This window comes from Lampetra planeri, chromosome 25 (assembly GCF_965212315.1).
Source record: "Lampetra planeri chromosome 25, kcLamPlan1.2.h2, whole genome shotgun sequence".
NCBI lineage: Eukaryota > Metazoa > Chordata > Hyperoartia > Petromyzontiformes > Petromyzontidae > Lampetra > Lampetra planeri.
The window spans coordinates 1,411,017-1,431,123 of NC_136131.1; the positions used below are offsets into that span (position 1 = coordinate 1,411,017).

The following is a 20,107-nucleotide window of genomic DNA, read 5'->3' on the forward strand; positions in this document are numbered from 1 at the left end:
CTGTTGATAACTTTCGTAAATCATCTTTAGTACAAAACACTATTTTTTTAGATTCTCCCTCCATTCTTTATCCATCACTGTGGGCTTCGCAACATCCCATAACCCACTCGTGACCCCTCACCCTGGTGCGTACGCATCACATGGGGCCCTGCCACAAGCTTGCCTGCTGGGGTTTGTACAATGTCTTCTTCTGCGGGGCCTGCTCGTGAACACCCACGGCCGCACACCGACCCTCGCGTCTCAAGTTGCCGGCGCCGGAACACATTCACGTGGGGGGGGGGGGGGAGCGCAGGAGCTGCAGCGCTCACCATCTCGTCCTCCAGGTCTCTGTTGAACTGAAAGCCCTCCTTGGAGGCGAGCAGCCGCTCCCGCCGCTGCGCCAGCGGCCCGGCCACGTGGTGCACCCGCCGCTCCAGCGCGTGCCGCTGGCCGGCCACCTCGGGGCCGCCCTTGCCCTCGCGTTGCAACGCTTCGGCCTGGCCGGACAGATCCTCCGCCTCCTTGGCACGCACCTCCACCTGCTTCTCCAGCAGCTGGATTCCGACGAGACGCACACGGGGCCGCTGTTAGTCAGACAAGCACGACCCTCTCCAGCTCTGCGCACTCCTGTGGGTTGGATTAAGGGAATCTCCCCGAGCGTTCGCACTTAATTTGCCGTGCAAGTTTGCGGACTCATCAGACGAGCGATTTCTGACTGAGCATCACAAGGCGGTGACGTCACCACAGTGCCTGTGCCAGGCTATGTGCACGTTGAGACCACGTGAAGTGTCGAACGCCCGCTGGCAGGAGGTCACGGGGCGGACCCAGGTGCAATGTGTCGAATGACTGAGACGACTGGCCAATACACCACCTGTGCCCCCTACTGTGCCAACTTGCTGTGTTTTAGCCACTCGGTGCTCCGCTCGTTGTTGTGAGCGTCGCTCCTCTGCCCTCCGTTGTTGTTGGATTGCGGTCACTGCCTCCTTCCAAAATGCATCGTTATGTGCGTGGCAAAACACTTGAGAGGAGAAATGCTCAACTCGCAGCCCAACCCAGAAAACTCCACTCTAACGGTAGGCAGCAGCTGCTGTGTGAAAACGTACGTGTTAATCAAAGCAGGCCAGAATGTATTGGTACTAATTACAAAACGGCGACGATGCCACGCTTGTCAAAAACATTGTTACCAACTTGTCCAGGTTTGGACAAACTCATTTCTTTAGAACCGCTTTGTGTTTAGTTTGTTGTCCTTCTCCGCACCTCCAATTAGCACGGTTGGCTACGTATGGTGCCAAACAAGTTCAACACATGTACAAAACACGATCCAAATGCAGGTGGCAGCTAATTTCATTTGCACCGAGGTCCAGTACGGGGGGTTGTGTTGAGCTTCATAGCAGTGAACTGCACAGTTCTGACAACACACACCTCGTGCTCACTTAGAGATGCATCCGGCTTCGTGTCCGCACGGGAACGGCTGGCGGCCCTAGTTGGAAGATGTGCGCACCTGTTGCTTGTTGAGGAGGATGTTGACGCTGGTGAGGTCCTGCCCGTAGTCGTCCGACTGCAGCTGGTTCTCCACGTCCCCCAGCCAGTTATCGAGCGTCGAGCAGCTCTGCGCGAGCAGCTCCGTGCGGTTCGCGTCGAACAGCTCCTCGGCCTTGTGCTGCGTGCAGCTCTCGAGCTGGCGCCATAGCGCCTGCAGCTCTCCCAGCTTCTCCTGCACCAGGGGGGCTGCGCCGGGCTGCTGCTGCACCAGCACGGCGCCGGCCTGCCGCAGCGGGGGTAACATTGACGCGTGAGCAGGCGAGCCGGGCTAGCTTGAGCAGGCTTTCTCGATTTAGGCCGGCTTTGTAATTCGACTTCCGATGTTGTCGCGTCCACCGGCGGTGCCCATCGATGCATGCCGGCGCTCGATATAATTATAGCAGCTGCAGCCTCCGGCATCGTGATATGCACGCCGCTGGGACTAGGCAGAAGCTCCACTGCTCCACAAAGTAACAAGGCCCTTGGTATTTTGTATGTAAAAAGTCAAATCGATTTCCTGCTAAAATTTAACAAAACTATAAAATTAAACAATTTTTATTTTACCAGGTAAGGCCCACTAAGCTATGTCGCCCTTTTTTCAGAAGCGACCTGGTCACAAATGATAGCTCAACCAAGTGACTTATCACGTGGAAATTTATAGCAGCCAAATACTCGAAACGCATGTTTTTAAATGTGGATAGAAAAACCAGAAGATCTGGATAATAATCCACACGACCACGGGGAGAACATGCAAACTCCAAATATACAGCAGGCGTCAGGGTCGGGATTGAACGCACGACCTCCTGCATACTAGGCGAGGTAGTTAACATCTTGTTACCGTGGCGCCACAAATGACCATTGAGGCATTGGGACCACTCTCCTGTTCACAGCCAGTAGCCAATGTTTGGAACTCCACATTCCTATAGCGAGGGCAAGTCTACTATCCATAGGACAACCACTGTTAACTTAGCCACAAAGTGGTAGTAATTTTGTCGACTCCGGAGGGATGATGGGCTGAGGCAACCACAAACAAGGATTTGAAATCGCAACCTCGCAATTGCGAGCCGCTCGCTCTACGGCCGAGCCACCCGGCCACTAGGTCAGTGGCTTAAGTTTAAAGTGTAAATGGAAAGTGGCTTAAACTTTAAAAAGTAATCACGTGCTTTTGAGAACAGGACATATCCTCTAACTCATTTACAATCGTGTAAAGCATTCACAATTTACTCCAACTACACACGTCCCCAGAGATAACTTAAAATGCTCAGACTACATAAGCGCATTCCTGTCAACCCATAAGGTTTACTCGTATTTTTGTACAGGAAAATTGAGTTTTCAGATCCATACGGCGTACAGCCGTTTCAATAGAGGCAAACATTTTTTTTGTCTATTTGTTTGTGTTTCTCCCTTGTGATGGGACTTTGTAGGATGAACATTGAGATGTATAAGGGCACAGGGTGACCAATAAGGTCTGAATTGGTCTGTAATAATAAGGTAGGCACTGATAAGAGGTTCACAGGTATGTTAGCGTCGTTCACGTGTTAATCGTACGCGTACTTTTGGGATCGAGATCACACTCACAGAATGTGCACCTGTCTGTGATGGCAAGGAAAACAAGAGACTTACGTGCAGAGACGACAGAGTGTCGTGGGCAGAGAAAAGACTGAGTGGATGTTACTTCTGCCGTAGGAAAGCAGTCAGGAGGTACAAGAGGAGATTGTGAAGAGCATTAGTACGCGCGTGCTCGAGGACATCTCAAAGGGTTAGGGTAGAGAATTGCAGCAAGCAGCACATCATTGCTATACTAATATAGCAGGGTGAGTTAAGAGGCCTATGTGGGCAAAAAGGCCTTTTTATCCTGGTGCTCGCACGTTGTTCATCTGTTGAGCTGCAGACACCAACAGCAGCAGCAGGGCCTCTATAGAGTGGGGCTCCCATGTGCACCTCAACCTGACCGTGGCTGATGACGCCACTTCTGTCAGCACCAGGGAAAAAAAAAAGGCCTTCTATTTAATGTAGGCCTCTAACTCCACCCTACTACAACTGAATCAGTGACATTCAATTACACCTCGTATCTGAAAGGTGGGCTTTGCACGTGCATGTTTTAACAGAAGCTTTTGTGTTTTTGTTGCACAAATCGACAAAAGAGACTTGGCTTAACCAAGTATCAGCTTTCGCTTGATGAGCGAATAAAAAATCATAATAGGAAAGCTCTTCATATTCTTGGGTCTTTCGGTAAAGTCACGTAGATAGGTTCAAAGAAAATAACAAAAAAAAACTACGACATTTCGATCGCAACACAAGTGGTCGTCTTCCTGATCGCAATACAAGCGATCGAAACGTCCTAGTTTTGTTATTTTTTGTTATTTTCTTTTAACCTATCTACGTGACTTTACTTTACCGAAAGACCCAATATGAATTCCAGCAGTAACGAAAGCTTTAAGTCAAGTAAAGCTCTTCATTTATGCAGGAAAGCCTCACTGTGTCTCAAGACCCTGCATTTCTATTCGGCATATGGGTGGCAGATCCATTACCGACCGAAAAATATAACCCACCGCATTGCAAAGAGGAATACCACTCAAAGCGCCACACAGATGGATTAGGGGAGTTGCTGCCAAGTGGGAACCCCGGCCGGATCCATCCAAAGCACATATGATGATGCATTACTCATGCCCATAACAAAGACTGGTACAACTCCAAGAGATAATGAACAAAGCACAGGGTCAATTCCCTGCATTCATATACCAGAAGGGGGAGGAGTGGCACAGTGGTTAGTGCACTGCACTACAACTCCGGTGACCTGAGATCGATTCCCGGCCATGGCTTCGAGTGATATCTGAACAACGCCTGGGCCTCCCCTTCATCAACTCGCACTGACTAGCGTAGTGAAGTATGGTCAAATAGTCATTTATCCTCAAGTGAATTGTCAAAATGTTTAATTTGTCTTATTATTGTTATTATATGTCCAAAAACGAGTAATTTAAAGTGTAAAAAGGAATAATGGATGTCGCTGAGCTTATTTGATATCGTTCAAACACACTCAGTCTTCTTCTTCTTCTGTCGTACGGCTGCTGATGTAGAAGCAGAGCAACAACTACCATTTCACATCCAGGTGGTCAAGCCCAGATAAAAACTGCTTCAGGAGCAGCGGAGTGTACCGCTGTGATGTCCCCTTCGTATTTGTAATTAGACTCGAGCACCTACATTGACATAAAGGCACCCAATGTAGATTCGTTTTTTTTATCCTCCAAAAGAGTGATTCATTCCAAGTGACTAAACAAGGACTCATGAAAACACCAGACTGGTGAGACCAATTAAACGAAGTGACGACGCAGGCGTGCGGTGGAGGCAGAGACAGACAGAGCGAGAAGCAGCAGCGAGCGACGCTGCTGCCTCATAAAGGATCACGCACGCGCGTGCGAGCGTCAGAGCGTGCGAGCGTCAGAGCGAAACGAGAGCCAAGTCTCCTTCTTCCTCCGCGAGCCGCGCTAGCCGCCCAGACACTGCCGGCGCGCCCGCACACACACACACACCTCTTTGACGTTGTGCAGCCACTCCTGGTTGGAAGCGAGCTCCGCCATGAAGGCCTGGTGCTTGAGCCACTTGCTGTGCAGGCCTCGCGCCTCGCCGCAGGGTGACGCGTCGCTCGCGGTCACCATCTTCTCGCTGATCCACAGCCTCAGCTGCTCCGCACACGTCACAGTTGCGTCGCGGCGCACGGCGTCAGAGACGCTGGCGTTGCTCGCGCCATTCTCACATCGCGCGGCTATCGCCGAGGCGCCTGCTGCCGGGGCTTTGCCCGACGGGGCCAGTTTGTGAGCGATCTTTACTCGTTTTGCAAACTCGGACCGCGATGCCGGAGCGCCGTGGCCCTGCTCGTTGTCGAACAGCGTCACGGGCCCTGGGACTCGCGCCGCGGTATTTTACGTTCGAATTCACGCGCAGAATCAAGCGGGGCGGCTGCCGGGATTGAACCAACCGTTTGCCTCCACAATCGTTCCGCACCTCCGATCAGCACGGTTGCCTACGCACGGTGCAAAAGAAGTTCAATGTGCATGCGCACATCATGTACGCGTGATCACAGCATCAACGTTTTATCTTCCAAGCATAGCACTGAAGAACCACCGCACCCACGACCTGCTTGAAAGGAAACTACACCATGTGAGATGCCACACAATGTGTTTATTCAGGCTCTTTTAACGTATGTATTTACTTCTGATTAAGTTGTGAGCGGCTTGAGCAATTCCTGTGTAGTTTTTTTTTCATGAAACCTACAGAACGATGACCAACGTTACACTCTGCTTGATGCGCGAGTTGGTAATCATCACGGACCACGTGTAGTCACAGTGACACATTGTAACAGCACATACTCCTGGAGCACACACACCATCATCACGGATCACGTGTAGTTAAGGTAACACATAGTGACAGCATGTATTCCTGGAGCACACACACCGTCATCACGGATCACTGTAGTCAGTGTGACACAGTGACAGCACGTACTTCTCTGATTAAGTTGTGGAGCGACTGGAAAGGCCACACATGAGCAATCCCTCTGTATTTTGTTTTAATGAAACCTACAGGACTAAGACCAACGTTGAGCGTGAGTTGATTGTGACTCGTCACCTCCTGGCAGTCTTGCAAGAACTTCTGCAGGTCCCTGTTGTCCTTGAGGAGGAACTGAAGTCCCCTGGCAGTATCCTGGTTCTTCGCGTGCCTGCAAGCGACGACAAGGGGGGGGTGAGAGTCACCACTCCGTTTCGCTTCCCCATGCGGCGTGGGCTCTGGGAGAGCGACAGATCGACACAGTTTAACTCAGACCTACGAGCTTCGTGCTCACTGTACCTCTGGTTTCGGTAGCAGAGGCCACCACTTTCCAGCTCAATCTGCCATATGCTATCGATATTTCTGTTATGTGACGGTCAAATTGATATTTACATGACCGTTGGATGTTTTATTTAAAAAATGCCGTTGCTTCGCTTAATCCAAGGTGACCATTTTTGTGTGTGTTGCAATCATCGGTGACCGTCATCGGTGAGCTGGACAATCGGTAGCTACCTTGTCGTGGTATTATCGTAGTTGCTGTAATATTTAATATATTTTTTGTTTGTTTTTAAGCGAAAGATTTATGAACAAATGGTCTTGGATTGTTATTTTTATTTTTATGCCGTGCCCAAGCTTGCACTTGGAATTTATGTGCGAGTAAAATTTGTACTTGCATGCTGTATTAATGTTTATTCATATTTTAGTGACTTGCTTAACTTTTCTCTATCTTACTCTAACAGGCAGAGTTTGACTTCTATCTGTGGGAGAGAAGGGGGGGGGGGGGCAGGGCTTCGCTTTGTCCCTCACATTAGGAATCGTGGGTGCATATAATTAATGATTTAAAAAAATCTTTATCGTAAACTACTGAAAATAAAAAAATATTATTTTGCCCAGTTTGGGCAGGGCATTGCCTCCCCTCTGGGGCCCCTGACTGGACATCTGTGAAAAAGCGATTCATAGCTTCCCCCAAAGCTACTCCTCCTCCTCCAGGATGAATAAAGATCCCCGATTCTGATTCCAGCACAGGTGGAGCGTACCGGTCCGTGATGTTGTCCACACGCTCCTGGATCTTGTCCGCGTGTGCATTTCCTGCCATGACCAGATTTTTTCCGGACGCGACGACGCCGTTTATCCGGTCGCGGTTGGCCTCCATCGACGAGAGGAAGTCCTCGTGCTTGCGGATCGCCGCCTCGGCGCCTTCCAGGGAGGCCGGCTTCTCGGTGTGGGATAACACGTACTCCTGGGAGCACACACACACACACAGTCATCATCACAGAGACACACAGTAACACACACACCGTTATCATCACAGAGACACACAGTAACACACACACCGTTATCATCACAGAGACACACAGTAACACACACACACACACACACCGTCATCATCATCACAGAGACACACAGTAACACACACACACCGTCATCATCACAGAGACAACAACAATAACCGCCATTCGCCACTAAGTGGCGGTGACGTCACCACGACGCTTGTGCCAGGCCAAGTGCACCTTGAGGCCACGTGAAGTGTCGAACGCCCGCTGGCAGGAGGTCACGGGGCAGACCCAGCAGGTGCCACGGGTCGACTGACCGAGATGACCGAGATGACTGGCTGATGCACCACCTTTGCCCCCTACTGTACCAACTTGCTGTGCTTTAGCCACCCGGCGCTCCGCTCGTTGTTGTGAGCGTCGCTCCTCCGCCCTCCGTTGTTGTTGTAGGGCGACTGCCTCCAACTGCCCAGTAGCGTCCTTCACGAGCCTCCTCCACTGAGGCCGATCTTGACACCGCTGGTACCAGTCATCGGCAAGTCCACTCAGCTCCACGTCCTCCTGTACCACTTCACTCCATCTCTTCTCTAGCCCGTGCCGCGCCCGTTTAGCCCCCTCGATCCGGCCGAACAAAAGCTGTTTAGGCATGCGGTGGCTGGGCATGCGGGCTACATGACCCAGCCAACGCAGCCTTGCCTGCCGGAGGAGCTCACCGATGTGACTTTGCCCAGGTCTTTCAAGGATTTGTGAGCTCCTCACACAATCCAGCCTGGTTAAACCCATGATGGATCATAGGCAGGCCAGCCTAAATGTTTCCAACCGGCGAAGATGCTCCATTAGGGGGGTCCACGTTTCGCAAGCGTAGAGAAGGGAGGGAATGACCGTGGCCGAGAAGACCTGAAGCTTCGTGCGGAGCGACAGACCAGGTAGCTTCCACACAGCGTTACGCAACCGATGAAAAGATATTGCCGCTCGACTGATTCGGAGTGAGACCTCTGATGTTAAACTGGAGCCGGTCATAAGCACACTGCCCAGGTATGGGAAACTCTCCACTCTCTCCACACAGAGACACACAGTAACACACACACACCGTCATCATCACAGAGACACACAGTAACACACACACACACCGTCATCATCACAGAGACACACAGTAACACACACACACCGTCATCATCACAGAAACACACAGTACACACACACACACACACACACCGTCATCATCACAGAGACACACAGTAACACACACACACATCGTCATCATCACCACAGAGACACACAGTGACACACACACACAAAGTCATCATCACAGAGACACAGTAACACACACGCACACCGTCATCATCACAGAGACACACAGTAACACACACACACACACACCGTCATCATCACAGAGACACACAGTAACACACACACACACCCTCATCATCACAGAGACACACAGTAACAGACACACACACAGTCATCATCACAGTGACACACAGTAACACACACACCGTCATCATCACAGAGACACACAGTAACACACACACCGTCATCATCACAGAGACACACAGTAACACACACACACCTTCATCATCACAGAGACACACAGTCATCATCACAGAGACACACAGTAACACACACACACCGTCATCATCACAAAGACAAACAGTAACACACACACACCGTCACCATCACAGAGACACAAAGTAATACACACACACAGTCATCATCACAGAGACACACAGTAACACACACGCACCGTCATCATCACAGAGACATACAGTAACACACACACACACCGTCATCATCACAGAGACACACAGTAACACACACACACCGTCATCATCACAGTGACACACAGTAACACACACACACACCATCATCATCACAGAGACACACAGTAACACACACACACACCGTCATCATCACAGAGATACACAGTAATACACACACACAGTCATCATCACAGAGACACACAGCAACACACACACACACCGTCATCATCACAGAGACACACAGTAATACACACACACAGTCATCATCACAGAGACACACAGCAACACACACACACACCGTCATCATCACAGAGACACACAGTAACACACACACACACCGTCACCATCACAGAGACACACAGTAACACACACACACACATCGTCATCATCACAGTGACACACAGTAACACACACACACACACACAGTCATGATCACAGAGACACACAGTAACACACACACACCGTCATCATCACAGAGACACAGAGTAACACACACACACCGTCATCATCACAGAGACACACAGTAACACACACACAGTCATCATCATACTGACACACAGTAACTCACACACACAGACACACCGTCATCATCACATAGACACACAGTAACACACACACACACCGTCACCATCACAGAAACACACACACACACCGTCATCATCACAGAGACACACAGTAACACACACACACACCGTCACCATCACAGAGACACACAGTAACACACACACAGTCACCATCACAGAGACACACAGTAACACACACACACCGTCATCATCACAAAGACACATAGTAACACACACACACCATCACCATCACAGAGATACACAGTAACACACACACACACCGTCATCATCACAGAGACACACAGTAATACACACACACCGTCACCATCACAGAGACACACAGTAACACACACACACACAGTCATCATCACAGAGACACACAGTAACACACACACACCGTCATCAATACAGAGACACACAGTAACACACACACACACACCGTCATCATCACAGAGACACACAGTAACACACACAGAGTCATCATCATAGTGACACACAGTAACACACACACACAGACACACCGTCATCATCACAGAGACACACAGTAACACACACACATACTGCCATCATCACAGAGACACACAGTAACACACACCGTCATCATTACAGAGACACACAGTAACACACACACAGTCATCATCAGAGACACACAGTAATACACACACACACAGTCATCATCACAGAGACACACAATAACACACACACAGTCATCACAGAGACACACAGTAACACACACACACCGTCATCATCACAGTAACACACATACACACACCGTCATCATCACAGAGACACACAGTAACACACACACCGTCACCATCACAGACACACACAGTAACACACACACACACAGTCATCATTACAGAGACACACAGTAACACACACACACCGTCATCAATACAGAGACACACAGTAACACACACACACACCATCATCATCACAGAGATACACAGTAACACACACACAGTCATCATCATAGTGACACACAGTAACACACACACACAGACACACCGTCATCATCACAGAGACACACAGTAACACACACAGTCATCATCACAGAGACACACAGTAACACACACACCGTCATCATCACAGAGACATACAGTAACACACACACACACACCGTCATCATCACAGAGACTCACAGTAACACACACACACACCGTCATCATCACAGAGACACATAGTAACACACACACACTGTCACCATCACAGAGCCACACATTAACACACACACACACGTCATCATCACAGAGACACATAGTAACACACACATACCGTCACCATCACAGAGATACACAGTAACACACACACACACACCGTCATCATCACAGAGACACACAGTAACACACACACACCGTCACTATCACAGAGACACACATTAACACACACACACACACCGCCATCATCACAGTGACACACAGTAACACACACACACACACCGTCATCATCACAGAGACACACAGTAACACACACACACCGTCACCATCACAGAGACACACAGTAACACACACACACCATCATAATCACAGAGACACACAGTAACACACACACACCGTCACCATCACAGAGACACACAGTAACACACACACACCATCATCATCACAGAGACACACAGTAACACACACACACCATCGTCATCACAGAGACACACAGTAACACACACACTTCATCTTCACGGTGACACGTGTAGTCACAGTGACACGTAGTAACAACACATACTCCTGGGAGCACACACACACACCGTCATCACGGGCTGTGTGTAGTCAGATTGGTGCATAAACAACACCAATAATCTGCAATTGTTCAAAGGACGCATTTTATGACAAGAAGGACATTCCATTTCCCATGGGATAGCACCAAGACTGGACGAGAGAACAATGCAGGGCCAGCAAACCCCTGTAGCTATAGATCAGCGTCGCTTCGGTGTATACACATCGTGCCTGACGTGCCGAGCAGACGTAACCTAAGGGAGTCGAATGAGATGGACCGACAGGAGAAGTCGACCGAGAATTTAGTACCAATGGGCAGGTTTGAACAATGAACGGAAGGCAAACAGATAGATAGACAGACATACAGACAGAAACACGAGTAAGACATGACAACGCAATGACCAAAGTCAGCGCGATTTACTTGCTTAAATTAGCATTGGCGCGGTGGCGGAAAATTCCCTATTCCTATGGCAGGGGTGAGTCTCTCCATCGGACAACTACTTTCCCACACAGAGGTAGTCACGTTAGCAACTCTGGAGGGAAGATGGAAGATGAACTCGCAACCTTGCGATTGCGAGCTGCTCGCTCGCCCGCTGAGCCGCGTGGACGGTCGTTATGGAGCTGTCACAAGCGATAGTCAAGTCAAGATGAACAAGTGTGACGGTTAGGAGGCCCATATATCATCAAGTTCTAGCGGTCAGCTAAAAACAGAGTTTGCGAAAAACGTCAGTGTGACAACAACCATCAGAGTCCGCGCGACAGCAGCACCAGCAGCACCAGCAGCAGCACCAGCAGCAGCAGTAGTAGCACCTGCAGCACCAGCACCAGCACCACCAGCAGCAGCAGCAGCAGCACCAGCAGCAGCACCAGGAGTACCAGCAGCAGTACAGCAGCACCAGCAGCAGCAGCACCAGCACCAGCACCAGGAGCAGCAGCACCAGCAGCAGCACCAGCACCAGGAGCAGAAGCAGCAGCAGCACCAGCAGCAGCACCAGCAGCAGCAGCACCAGCAGCAGCACCAGCAGCGGCGCCACGCACCTGGTTGGTGAGGAAGCTGTCGGCCTGGCTGGCGTCTCGCAGGAAGGTTTGGTAGCCGTGCGCCTGGGCGAGGACATCGCGCCGATTGTCCCACATGCGGTGCAAATCCTTCCACCCGCCGTCCAGAGCCTGCAGCCGCTGCTGGAGGAACACGTGCTGCGCGTCCGTTTCCCCTCGGGTCACGTCATCGCCGACGCCGCGGATCTTCTGGTAGTCGTCCTGGTGGTTGTCGACGTCGGTTTTAATGGCCCCGTGCTGCACCAGCAGGGTCTCGGCGGCGGGCAGGCTGCTGGGCAGCTCCTCCGAGGCCACGGCCATCTGGGCGCCGGACAGCCAGCCCTGGAAGGAGTCGACGTCGCGCAGGAAGTTCTGCAGCTTGCGAGCTTCGCCGAGCGACTCTTCGCGACGCTGCAGCGTCCCCGCGAGGTCGCCCCACACCCCGTCCACCGCCTCCAGCTGGCCGAGGATGGCCGGCGCCTGCTCGGGGTGCCGCGAGGCGAGCGCCCCGGCTTCCCCGCGCAGCTCCTGCAGCTTGCCCCCGATGGCGGCCAGGTCGCGTTCGATGCCGAACAGCTTCCGCTGCAACGCCATCACTCCCGCCAGGTCGTTGCCGAGGTCCTGCGTCGACGCGACCAGCTTGATCTTGTCTTGGATCCACGAGTTGGTTTCTCGGCACTCCAGGTGGTAGTTCTGTATGCTCAGGGCCGACAGGAGGGCCTCCTTCTTCTGGGCCACGTGCTTTCGGAAGACATCCCACCTGCGGGACAAAAGGGGTTTTAACGCGGTCGCAGTTGACACTTGGATGTAAAGAGACAAAGGTCGAAGTGATTTTCCGTTCAAACGAGTACTGAAGGATTTGTGCTCATCCGTTGTTTACAGCCGTGCAGAGTCAGTGCCGGAAAGTCCACATTTCAATGGAAAAGGGGGTGAGCATAAAAGTAGGACAACACCCACTATGGTTGATGTCCTGCAAAAAAGCGATACTCACGGGTATCGATCCCCCGGACGAATGATGTCAACTCCCAACCAAGATGTGAAATCGCAAACCTCCCGATCGCCACGCGGCCACTTGGGCAGTGGTTTAAGTTTAGAGTGTAAACGGTCAGTGGCATGAACTTGAAAAAGTACGCATGTGCTTTTGTGAACAGGACATATAATCGATGAAAAATAAGAATAAGTTTTACACAACTGCAATAAAACTGCAGTTGTGTTAAGATGTTCAAACACCAAATAGATAACCTATTTGTAAGGCATCAAGTCTGCACTGACCATGCATATTTGTGGCAAAACATGCCAACAAACATGATATGATAATGTATGCATTGTGTTTGAAACTGATTGGCCTACACCAGAGACAGCCTTCTTCATGGCCTCGTGTCAGACCAGAGAACGCCACAAGGCGAACAGCACCAAGACAATGCAAGTATCAGAGACATGGAGAGCTCGGGGCGAGCAGTCACATCTACGAGATACCTTTTTGCCAGGATGCTAAATTATGTTTTATTGGCAGAAAGGGTAAAACCTATTCTGTTTTTTCATCATTTTGAATACTCGCAAAAAGGTCCCATATAACTCCTTTGCAACTGCATGAATGTATTCATAAACAATCTACTGCTGCTATACCACGTGGCCGGTGGACAGAAATGTGAAAAATTATAGAAACATTTTTATTTTGCCAGGTAAGGCCCACTGAGCTATCCAGCTCTTTTTCAGAAGTGACCTGGCTATCGCAAATGACAGCTGAACAAAGTGGCTTATCGCATGGAAATTGATAGCAGCCAAATACTCAAAATGCACATTTATTCTAAACGTGGAGGGAAAAACCAGAGGACCCGGAGAAAAAATCCACGCGACCACGGGCAGAGAGAGAGAGAGAGACGCAAACTCCAAATATACAGCAGGCGGTCACGATCGGAATCGAATCCACGACCTCTTGTATAACAGACGAGGTCGTGAACATCTCTTAGCCACCGTGGCGCTATACACACAATGCCTCTTGGGAGGGGGGGGAGGGGGGCGGCCGTCCACCTGCTGTTGAGGTTGTCTCTCTTGGCGTGGATCGCCGTCTCGCTCGGATGTCCGTCCCTGATCAGATGCTCGGCCACTCCGTTCACCACCCCGATCCGAGAATCCTGGGCACTCATCTCAGGCTCAAGGCCCTCAAATCTGTGGAAAACAGAAAGGAGAGTGATCCACACTTTGTCGACACGTGCACACGACGGGCCGAAACGTCCACGGATTAAAGATTAAGATTGACGGTGGATCGGTAGCACAGTCAAGGGAAAAAAGTTCAACGTACATACATCGTGCACTGCCCTATGAGCTTGACGAACTGAGTTTATTCCCATGAACAGCGGACATCGGTGATATCTAAACCGGTCCTGGCCAACGTTTGGCACCCTGCACCGATCATAACGGTAAAGTATGGTCAAACAATCCCCATGACCGAAAGACACGGGAAGAAGGCCTTCATCCAGTAGCAGATTAATAAAGGCCGTGAACTATTGGATGTTTAATATCGGTACCACAGCAGGGTGAAGCGATCAAAGATGACCATGAACAGCGGTAACGCAGTGACGGACGAGGGTTGTCGAGACGGGAATGTAGCGATACCGACCAATCCTCCGGCAGCCCAAGTTCACTCGCGTGGCTTTAAAACTATCACAACAATTTTTTTATTTAACCAAGTAAGGCCCCACTGGGCTATGTAGATCTTTTTAGAAGTGACCTGGCCACCCAAATGATAGCTCAACGAAGTGGCTTATCACGTGGACATTTATAGCAGCCAAATGTTGATTCTAAGTGTGGAGGGAACAAGTAAACCCGTAAAAACAAAGTTTTTCACTATAAATCCTTTATATACGTGGCGGCTAGAGTCCTCTCGTCCTCTGGCTTGAGATGGCTGCCACCTATGCGTCAGATGATTGTCTGCCACCATTAAGCAATTAGTAATTAAATATTTAATTTGTTTTCCCTAAACAGTGTAAAATTTTGGATTTTTTTTTCACGAAAATTAATTGTCACACAACGAGTCTGTGTGGAAAATGTCAGCTCGATTGGATCACGGGAAGTGGGTTAAAAAACGAGCGAAAGATTTGCACGGTCCTAAGCAAGCAAGCGAACTTAATATAAAGGATTTAAAAATATATTCGCCTGTGGAGGACGCGGGGATCGATCCCGCGACCTTTGGCATGGGAAGCGAGGGCGCTACCAACTGCGCTACTCCGCCACGGCCTGTGGAGGGGTTACGCTCTGGGCTCTTACACTCTGACGTTCAGCCAAAGCCATGAATGCGTTCTATTTGAATATATGTAAAATAAAAAAATTTTGCCTAATAAGTGTAAAATTTTGGGAATTTTTTTTCACGAACAATAATTGTCTGGCACAACGAGTCTGTGTGGAAAATGTCAGCTCGATTGGATCACGGGAAGTGGGTTAAAAAACGACCGAAAGATTTGCACGGTCCGAAGCAAGCAAGCAAGCACGCAAGCAAGCAAGCACGCGAACTTAATATAAAGGATTTAAAAAGCGGAGGACTCGGAGAGAAATCCACTCGACCACGGGGAGAGAGAGAGATACGCAATCTCCAAATATACAGCAGTAGTCAGGCTTGGGATCGCACCAACGACCTCCTGTACACCAGGCGAAGAAGTTAACATCTCACCAGTGTGGCGCCTATTTTGGTTTATACATTCTGAAAAATGTCGGCGGTGTACCCACGCACATCGTGACGTCTCCACCACTGGTGACTGTGATACATTTGGCTCAAACCTGCCGAAGGGAAAGAGCATGACCATATGTATGCAGAAATGTCGACCTTATGTTGCCCCGTACGTAGCCAACCGTAGGCGAGGCCCACATGGGCAGCGTGCACTCTACCTGTGCTGAACGACCTCGAGGTCCTCCAGCTTGTCCGGTATCTCCAGCTGGTCGAGCCACTTCTGCTTTTCGTCGATCCACAGCTCGCACGCGTCCGCCTCGCTGAAGAGCTTGAACAGCGCGAGGGCGTCGTCCAGCTGCTGCTTGCGCTGGGCAGCGAGCTGCAGCAGGTCTCTATACTGCTGCTTGGTGTTGCTCATCCTTTCGCTCACCCCGCCGCAGCGGGCTACCTCGTCGGGCAGAGCGTCGGCCTGCTCCTGCAGGCCATGGATCGCGGACGCGTAGTTGCCGATCTCCTCGACGATGTCCCGGTGCTTCTTGGCCAGGGCCTGCGTGGAGAACTCGTCGTGGCCGATGTCGCTGCTGGAGACGAGGCGGAAGTGATCCATGGTCCACGCGTCCGTGTCGTCCGCGTCGGCCAGGAACTGGAAGAGGCTCGCGGCCTGCTCCAGGCGCAGCTTGCGCAAGGCGGCCGCCCGCCCCAGCTGGGACCAGAGCGACAGGAGGTTGCCGGCTCTCTCGGCGATCTTATCCGCGGCGAAGTGCCTCTGCTCGACCATGCCCTGGCCGTCGGCGACGGCCTGCCGCACGCGCTGCTCGCGGTGCTGCAGCTCGTCCTCGAGGGCGCGGTGCTTGCTCAGCAGGCGGACGATGCTGGTGAGGTCGCGGCCAAAGTCGTCCGACGACAAGATGCGCTCCTTCTCCCGGATCCACGCCTCCTCCTCGGAGATTTCGCCGACGAGCTTCCAGAGGCGGCGCGACTCGAGCAGGCCGGCGCGCCGCTCGGCCGCCAGCCGCAGCAGCTCGTCCAGGCAGCCCTCCAGCATGGCCACCCGCGCGCTCACCACCTGCGGGTCGCACGCCTGGTAACCTGCACGGCAAGCGCACGCGGGAGATTCACAACGTAAAACAGTGGTTGGGGGATTCAGGCGTTTGTCATGTTTGCGTGAAAAAAAAAAGTCTATTACGTATGTAAGTTTAATTTCTTTCGCACCGTACGTAGCCAGCCGTGCTTTGTCGGAGGTGCGGGGGAAGGACAACAAACTAAACACACAAAGCAGTTATAAAGAAATGAGTTTTTAATCTAGATAATTTAAAAGTCCATAGCTCCAGTGGCTTCCTAATATCGGAAAGGAAGAGCGCGTTCCAGATGGACGCAAAAGCGCATCTGAAAGCGAGCGATGCGGTGACCGTCTTTGTTCGACGGCGAGCCAAAAGCCACCGCTGCTGCGAGGATGACCGGAGTCCGCGTGATGCTTTATGCTCCTTGACGAGATCAGCGAGGCATCGTGGCAAGCACTTAGCGTGCGATGAGCGTGACCTTACAAAGGTCGTCATGGCGGAGAGCGATTGCAACGCGGAGGGCGGGACGGGGCGCGCGGTCCTCACCGTCGCTGTTCTCGGCAAACTTGCGAGCGGCGGCCGTGACGTTGTGGACCCGCGTGGCCAGGACAGCCGCGTCGGCCTCCAGTAGCGTGTGCTTCTGCAGGAGGTCGTCCACGCCCAGCAGGTGCTTCCCAAAGTCCTGCGACAGCAGCCGCCCCTGCGCCGCGCCACCACGCGCGTCAGCCCCTTCCCAGCACAAAGCAAGGCGGCGCGTGTGCGTGCTTGACGAATACAATGTCTCTCTGGTGTAGGCCAATCATTTTGAAAGATAAAGCGTACACTATCAGAGCACGTTTGTTGCAAGACATGCAAAAAGTACTGTGTGTGGTGAGTGCAGACTCGATGCCTGGCAAAAGGCTTCTATTTGGTTTAGAACATCTGTGTTATTGCCAGAAACAGTCAAATATATTATTATTTTTCATTATTTTGGACACTGCTAAGAAGGTATCCCGTGATATAGCTGCGAGACCCAAGCTATACTCGGTGTCTCTGATACTCGCATCGTCTTTGAACTCTTTGCCTTTCGGCGTTCTCGGGCCTCACATTGGTGGGACTAGCCCATAAAGAAGGCTGTCTCTGGTGTAGGCAAATCAGCTTAAAACACAATGCATTTATTATTACAGTTTGTTTGCATGTTTTCCACACGTATGTGTGGTTAATTCAGACTTGATGCCTTGCAAAATTTATCTATTTCATGTTTGAACATCTTAATACCTATTGTTTTATTGCCAGAAAGGGTAAAACCTATCCTTATTTTTCATCTCAATGAAGCAATTGCTTGAACGTTTACATATATATGTTTTTTTGAAAGCATTATTCTTTTTGGAACTCATGATTGATCATTTCACATCCTGATCATGGTCGCACTCGCTCGCCCACACATTCCAATGGTAAGTGGCCGAATCGGTTCTATACGGAGTGTGAATGATGCTCATATGAACGGCATTTTGCAGAATGGCTCCGTTCTTCTTTAAAAAGTGTCTGGGGAATGATGGCCAAAAAATGCTTCTTTTTTGATTAGCCAGGTGAGAGTCTCATTCGCAAGAGTGCCTTCAATCCGTCCCACAGCGCTTTCACTTACAAAATATATTCCTAAAAACTTCAAGTTGGCAGCCCGGCTTTCTTTCTCCACTTAAATCATCCTGGCAAGGCCTTTGGCACCTCCGATTAGCACGGTAGGCTACATACGGTGCAATAGAAGTTGAATATGCACAGAAAGACTCACACAGACGAATACACTCACACAGATTACCATAGACTCACCACACAAACACCCAAACACTCACACAGAGACCCATACACTCAGCACACACAGAGCCATAGACTCATCACATAGAGACCCATAGATACAGAGAGACCCATAGACTCACCACACAGAGACCCATAGACTTACACAGATGCGTAGTGCGTTATCCTTGCCCTGCACCTATGATTAGCACGGTAGGCTACGTACGGGGCGAAAGGAGTTCAACACACACACACATTGGCAAAACCGGCCTGAGCTGCGGAGCATCTGTGGAGCACGGCCAGAGGCGCGCCGAGAATCCGAAATGCTGGAACTGTCGGGTCGCGGGGACTTCACCTTGAGCTCCTCCATGCTGTGCAGCAGGTGCAGCATCTCGTGCAGCGTTCTCTGCAGGGCCAGGTTGGCCTCGAGGCGGGCACGCCGCCCGCACAGCAGCTCCTGCAGGTAGCGCCACAGCCGCAGGACGTTGTCCCGACGGGCCGCCACGCGCGCCACGTCGTGATAGTTCTCGGCCTGCAGCTCCTGCGCAAAGGAAACGCCGCACGGATGCCGCCCCATCACCCCCAAGCCACGGGTCACTCGCGCGCAGCAGCGCCGACTGTCGCGCTTCAACGTGCCGCTCGTCAGGCCTCGCCACTGGGGAGACCGCCGGGTTGTTGGGGGCGCCACGGGCGGCGAGAGGAGGACGTGGGTTTTATCCCGACCCTGATGCGTGCCGTATATTTGGAGTTTCCGTGTCTCTCTCCCCGTGGTGGCGTGGATTTTTCTCCGGGTCCTCTGGTTTTTCCATCCATATTTAGAATCGACGTGCGTTTAAAGTATTTCGCTGCCATAAATGTCTGCGTGATAAGCTGCTTTGTTGAGCTATCATTTGTGGCCAGGTGGCTTCTGAAAAAGAGCTGTATAGCTCAGTGGGCCTTACCTGCTAAAATAAATACAAATTGTTAAATAGTGAGATAAATAGTTATCTGTACAGCACCAAGGCTCTGGGATTCCCTACCTCTGGAGGTCATAAATTCGTAGTCGTTGGAAACCTTCAAGTTCCAGCTGAAGGCTCCACCAGCTGTTTAACCCAGCCTGCTCTGTCTCTCTCTCTGTCTCTTTAGTCTTTCTCTCCCCCGGTTACTTATCACTCATTTCTTCCTCCTTTACATACACGGTGCTAAGAGATCCATTGTTGAAGGAAGTCTTATAAATCTCAACAATTTATTAT

General features: G+C 51.0%; 1 protein-coding gene across 2 annotated transcripts in view; it reads right to left on the reverse strand.

Annotated features, from left to right (window-relative positions):
• The window catches only part of LOC144727219 (spectrin beta chain, non-erythrocytic 1-like), a 166,128-nt gene that overhangs the window by 21,178 nt on the left and 124,843 nt on the right, over window positions 1-20,107 (reverse strand). For both annotated transcript variants that reach the window (XM_078605894.1, XM_078605895.1), the window contains 10 exons: window positions 19,231-19,416; window positions 17,652-17,805; window positions 16,263-17,133; window positions 14,412-14,549; window positions 12,384-13,140; window positions 7,080-7,282; window positions 6,124-6,214; window positions 5,031-5,180; window positions 1,481-1,744; window positions 309-533 (listed from right to left, as the gene is read on the reverse strand). In XM_078605894.1, the coding sequence (XP_078462020.1) occupies window positions 309-533; window positions 1,481-1,744; window positions 5,031-5,180; window positions 6,124-6,214; window positions 7,080-7,282; window positions 12,384-13,140; window positions 14,412-14,549; window positions 16,263-17,133; window positions 17,652-17,805; window positions 19,231-19,416 (3,039 nt within the window). The remainder of the gene's footprint in view (window positions 1-308; window positions 534-1,480; window positions 1,745-5,030; window positions 5,181-6,123; window positions 6,215-7,079; window positions 7,283-12,383; window positions 13,141-14,411; window positions 14,550-16,262; window positions 17,134-17,651; window positions 17,806-19,230; window positions 19,417-20,107) is intronic.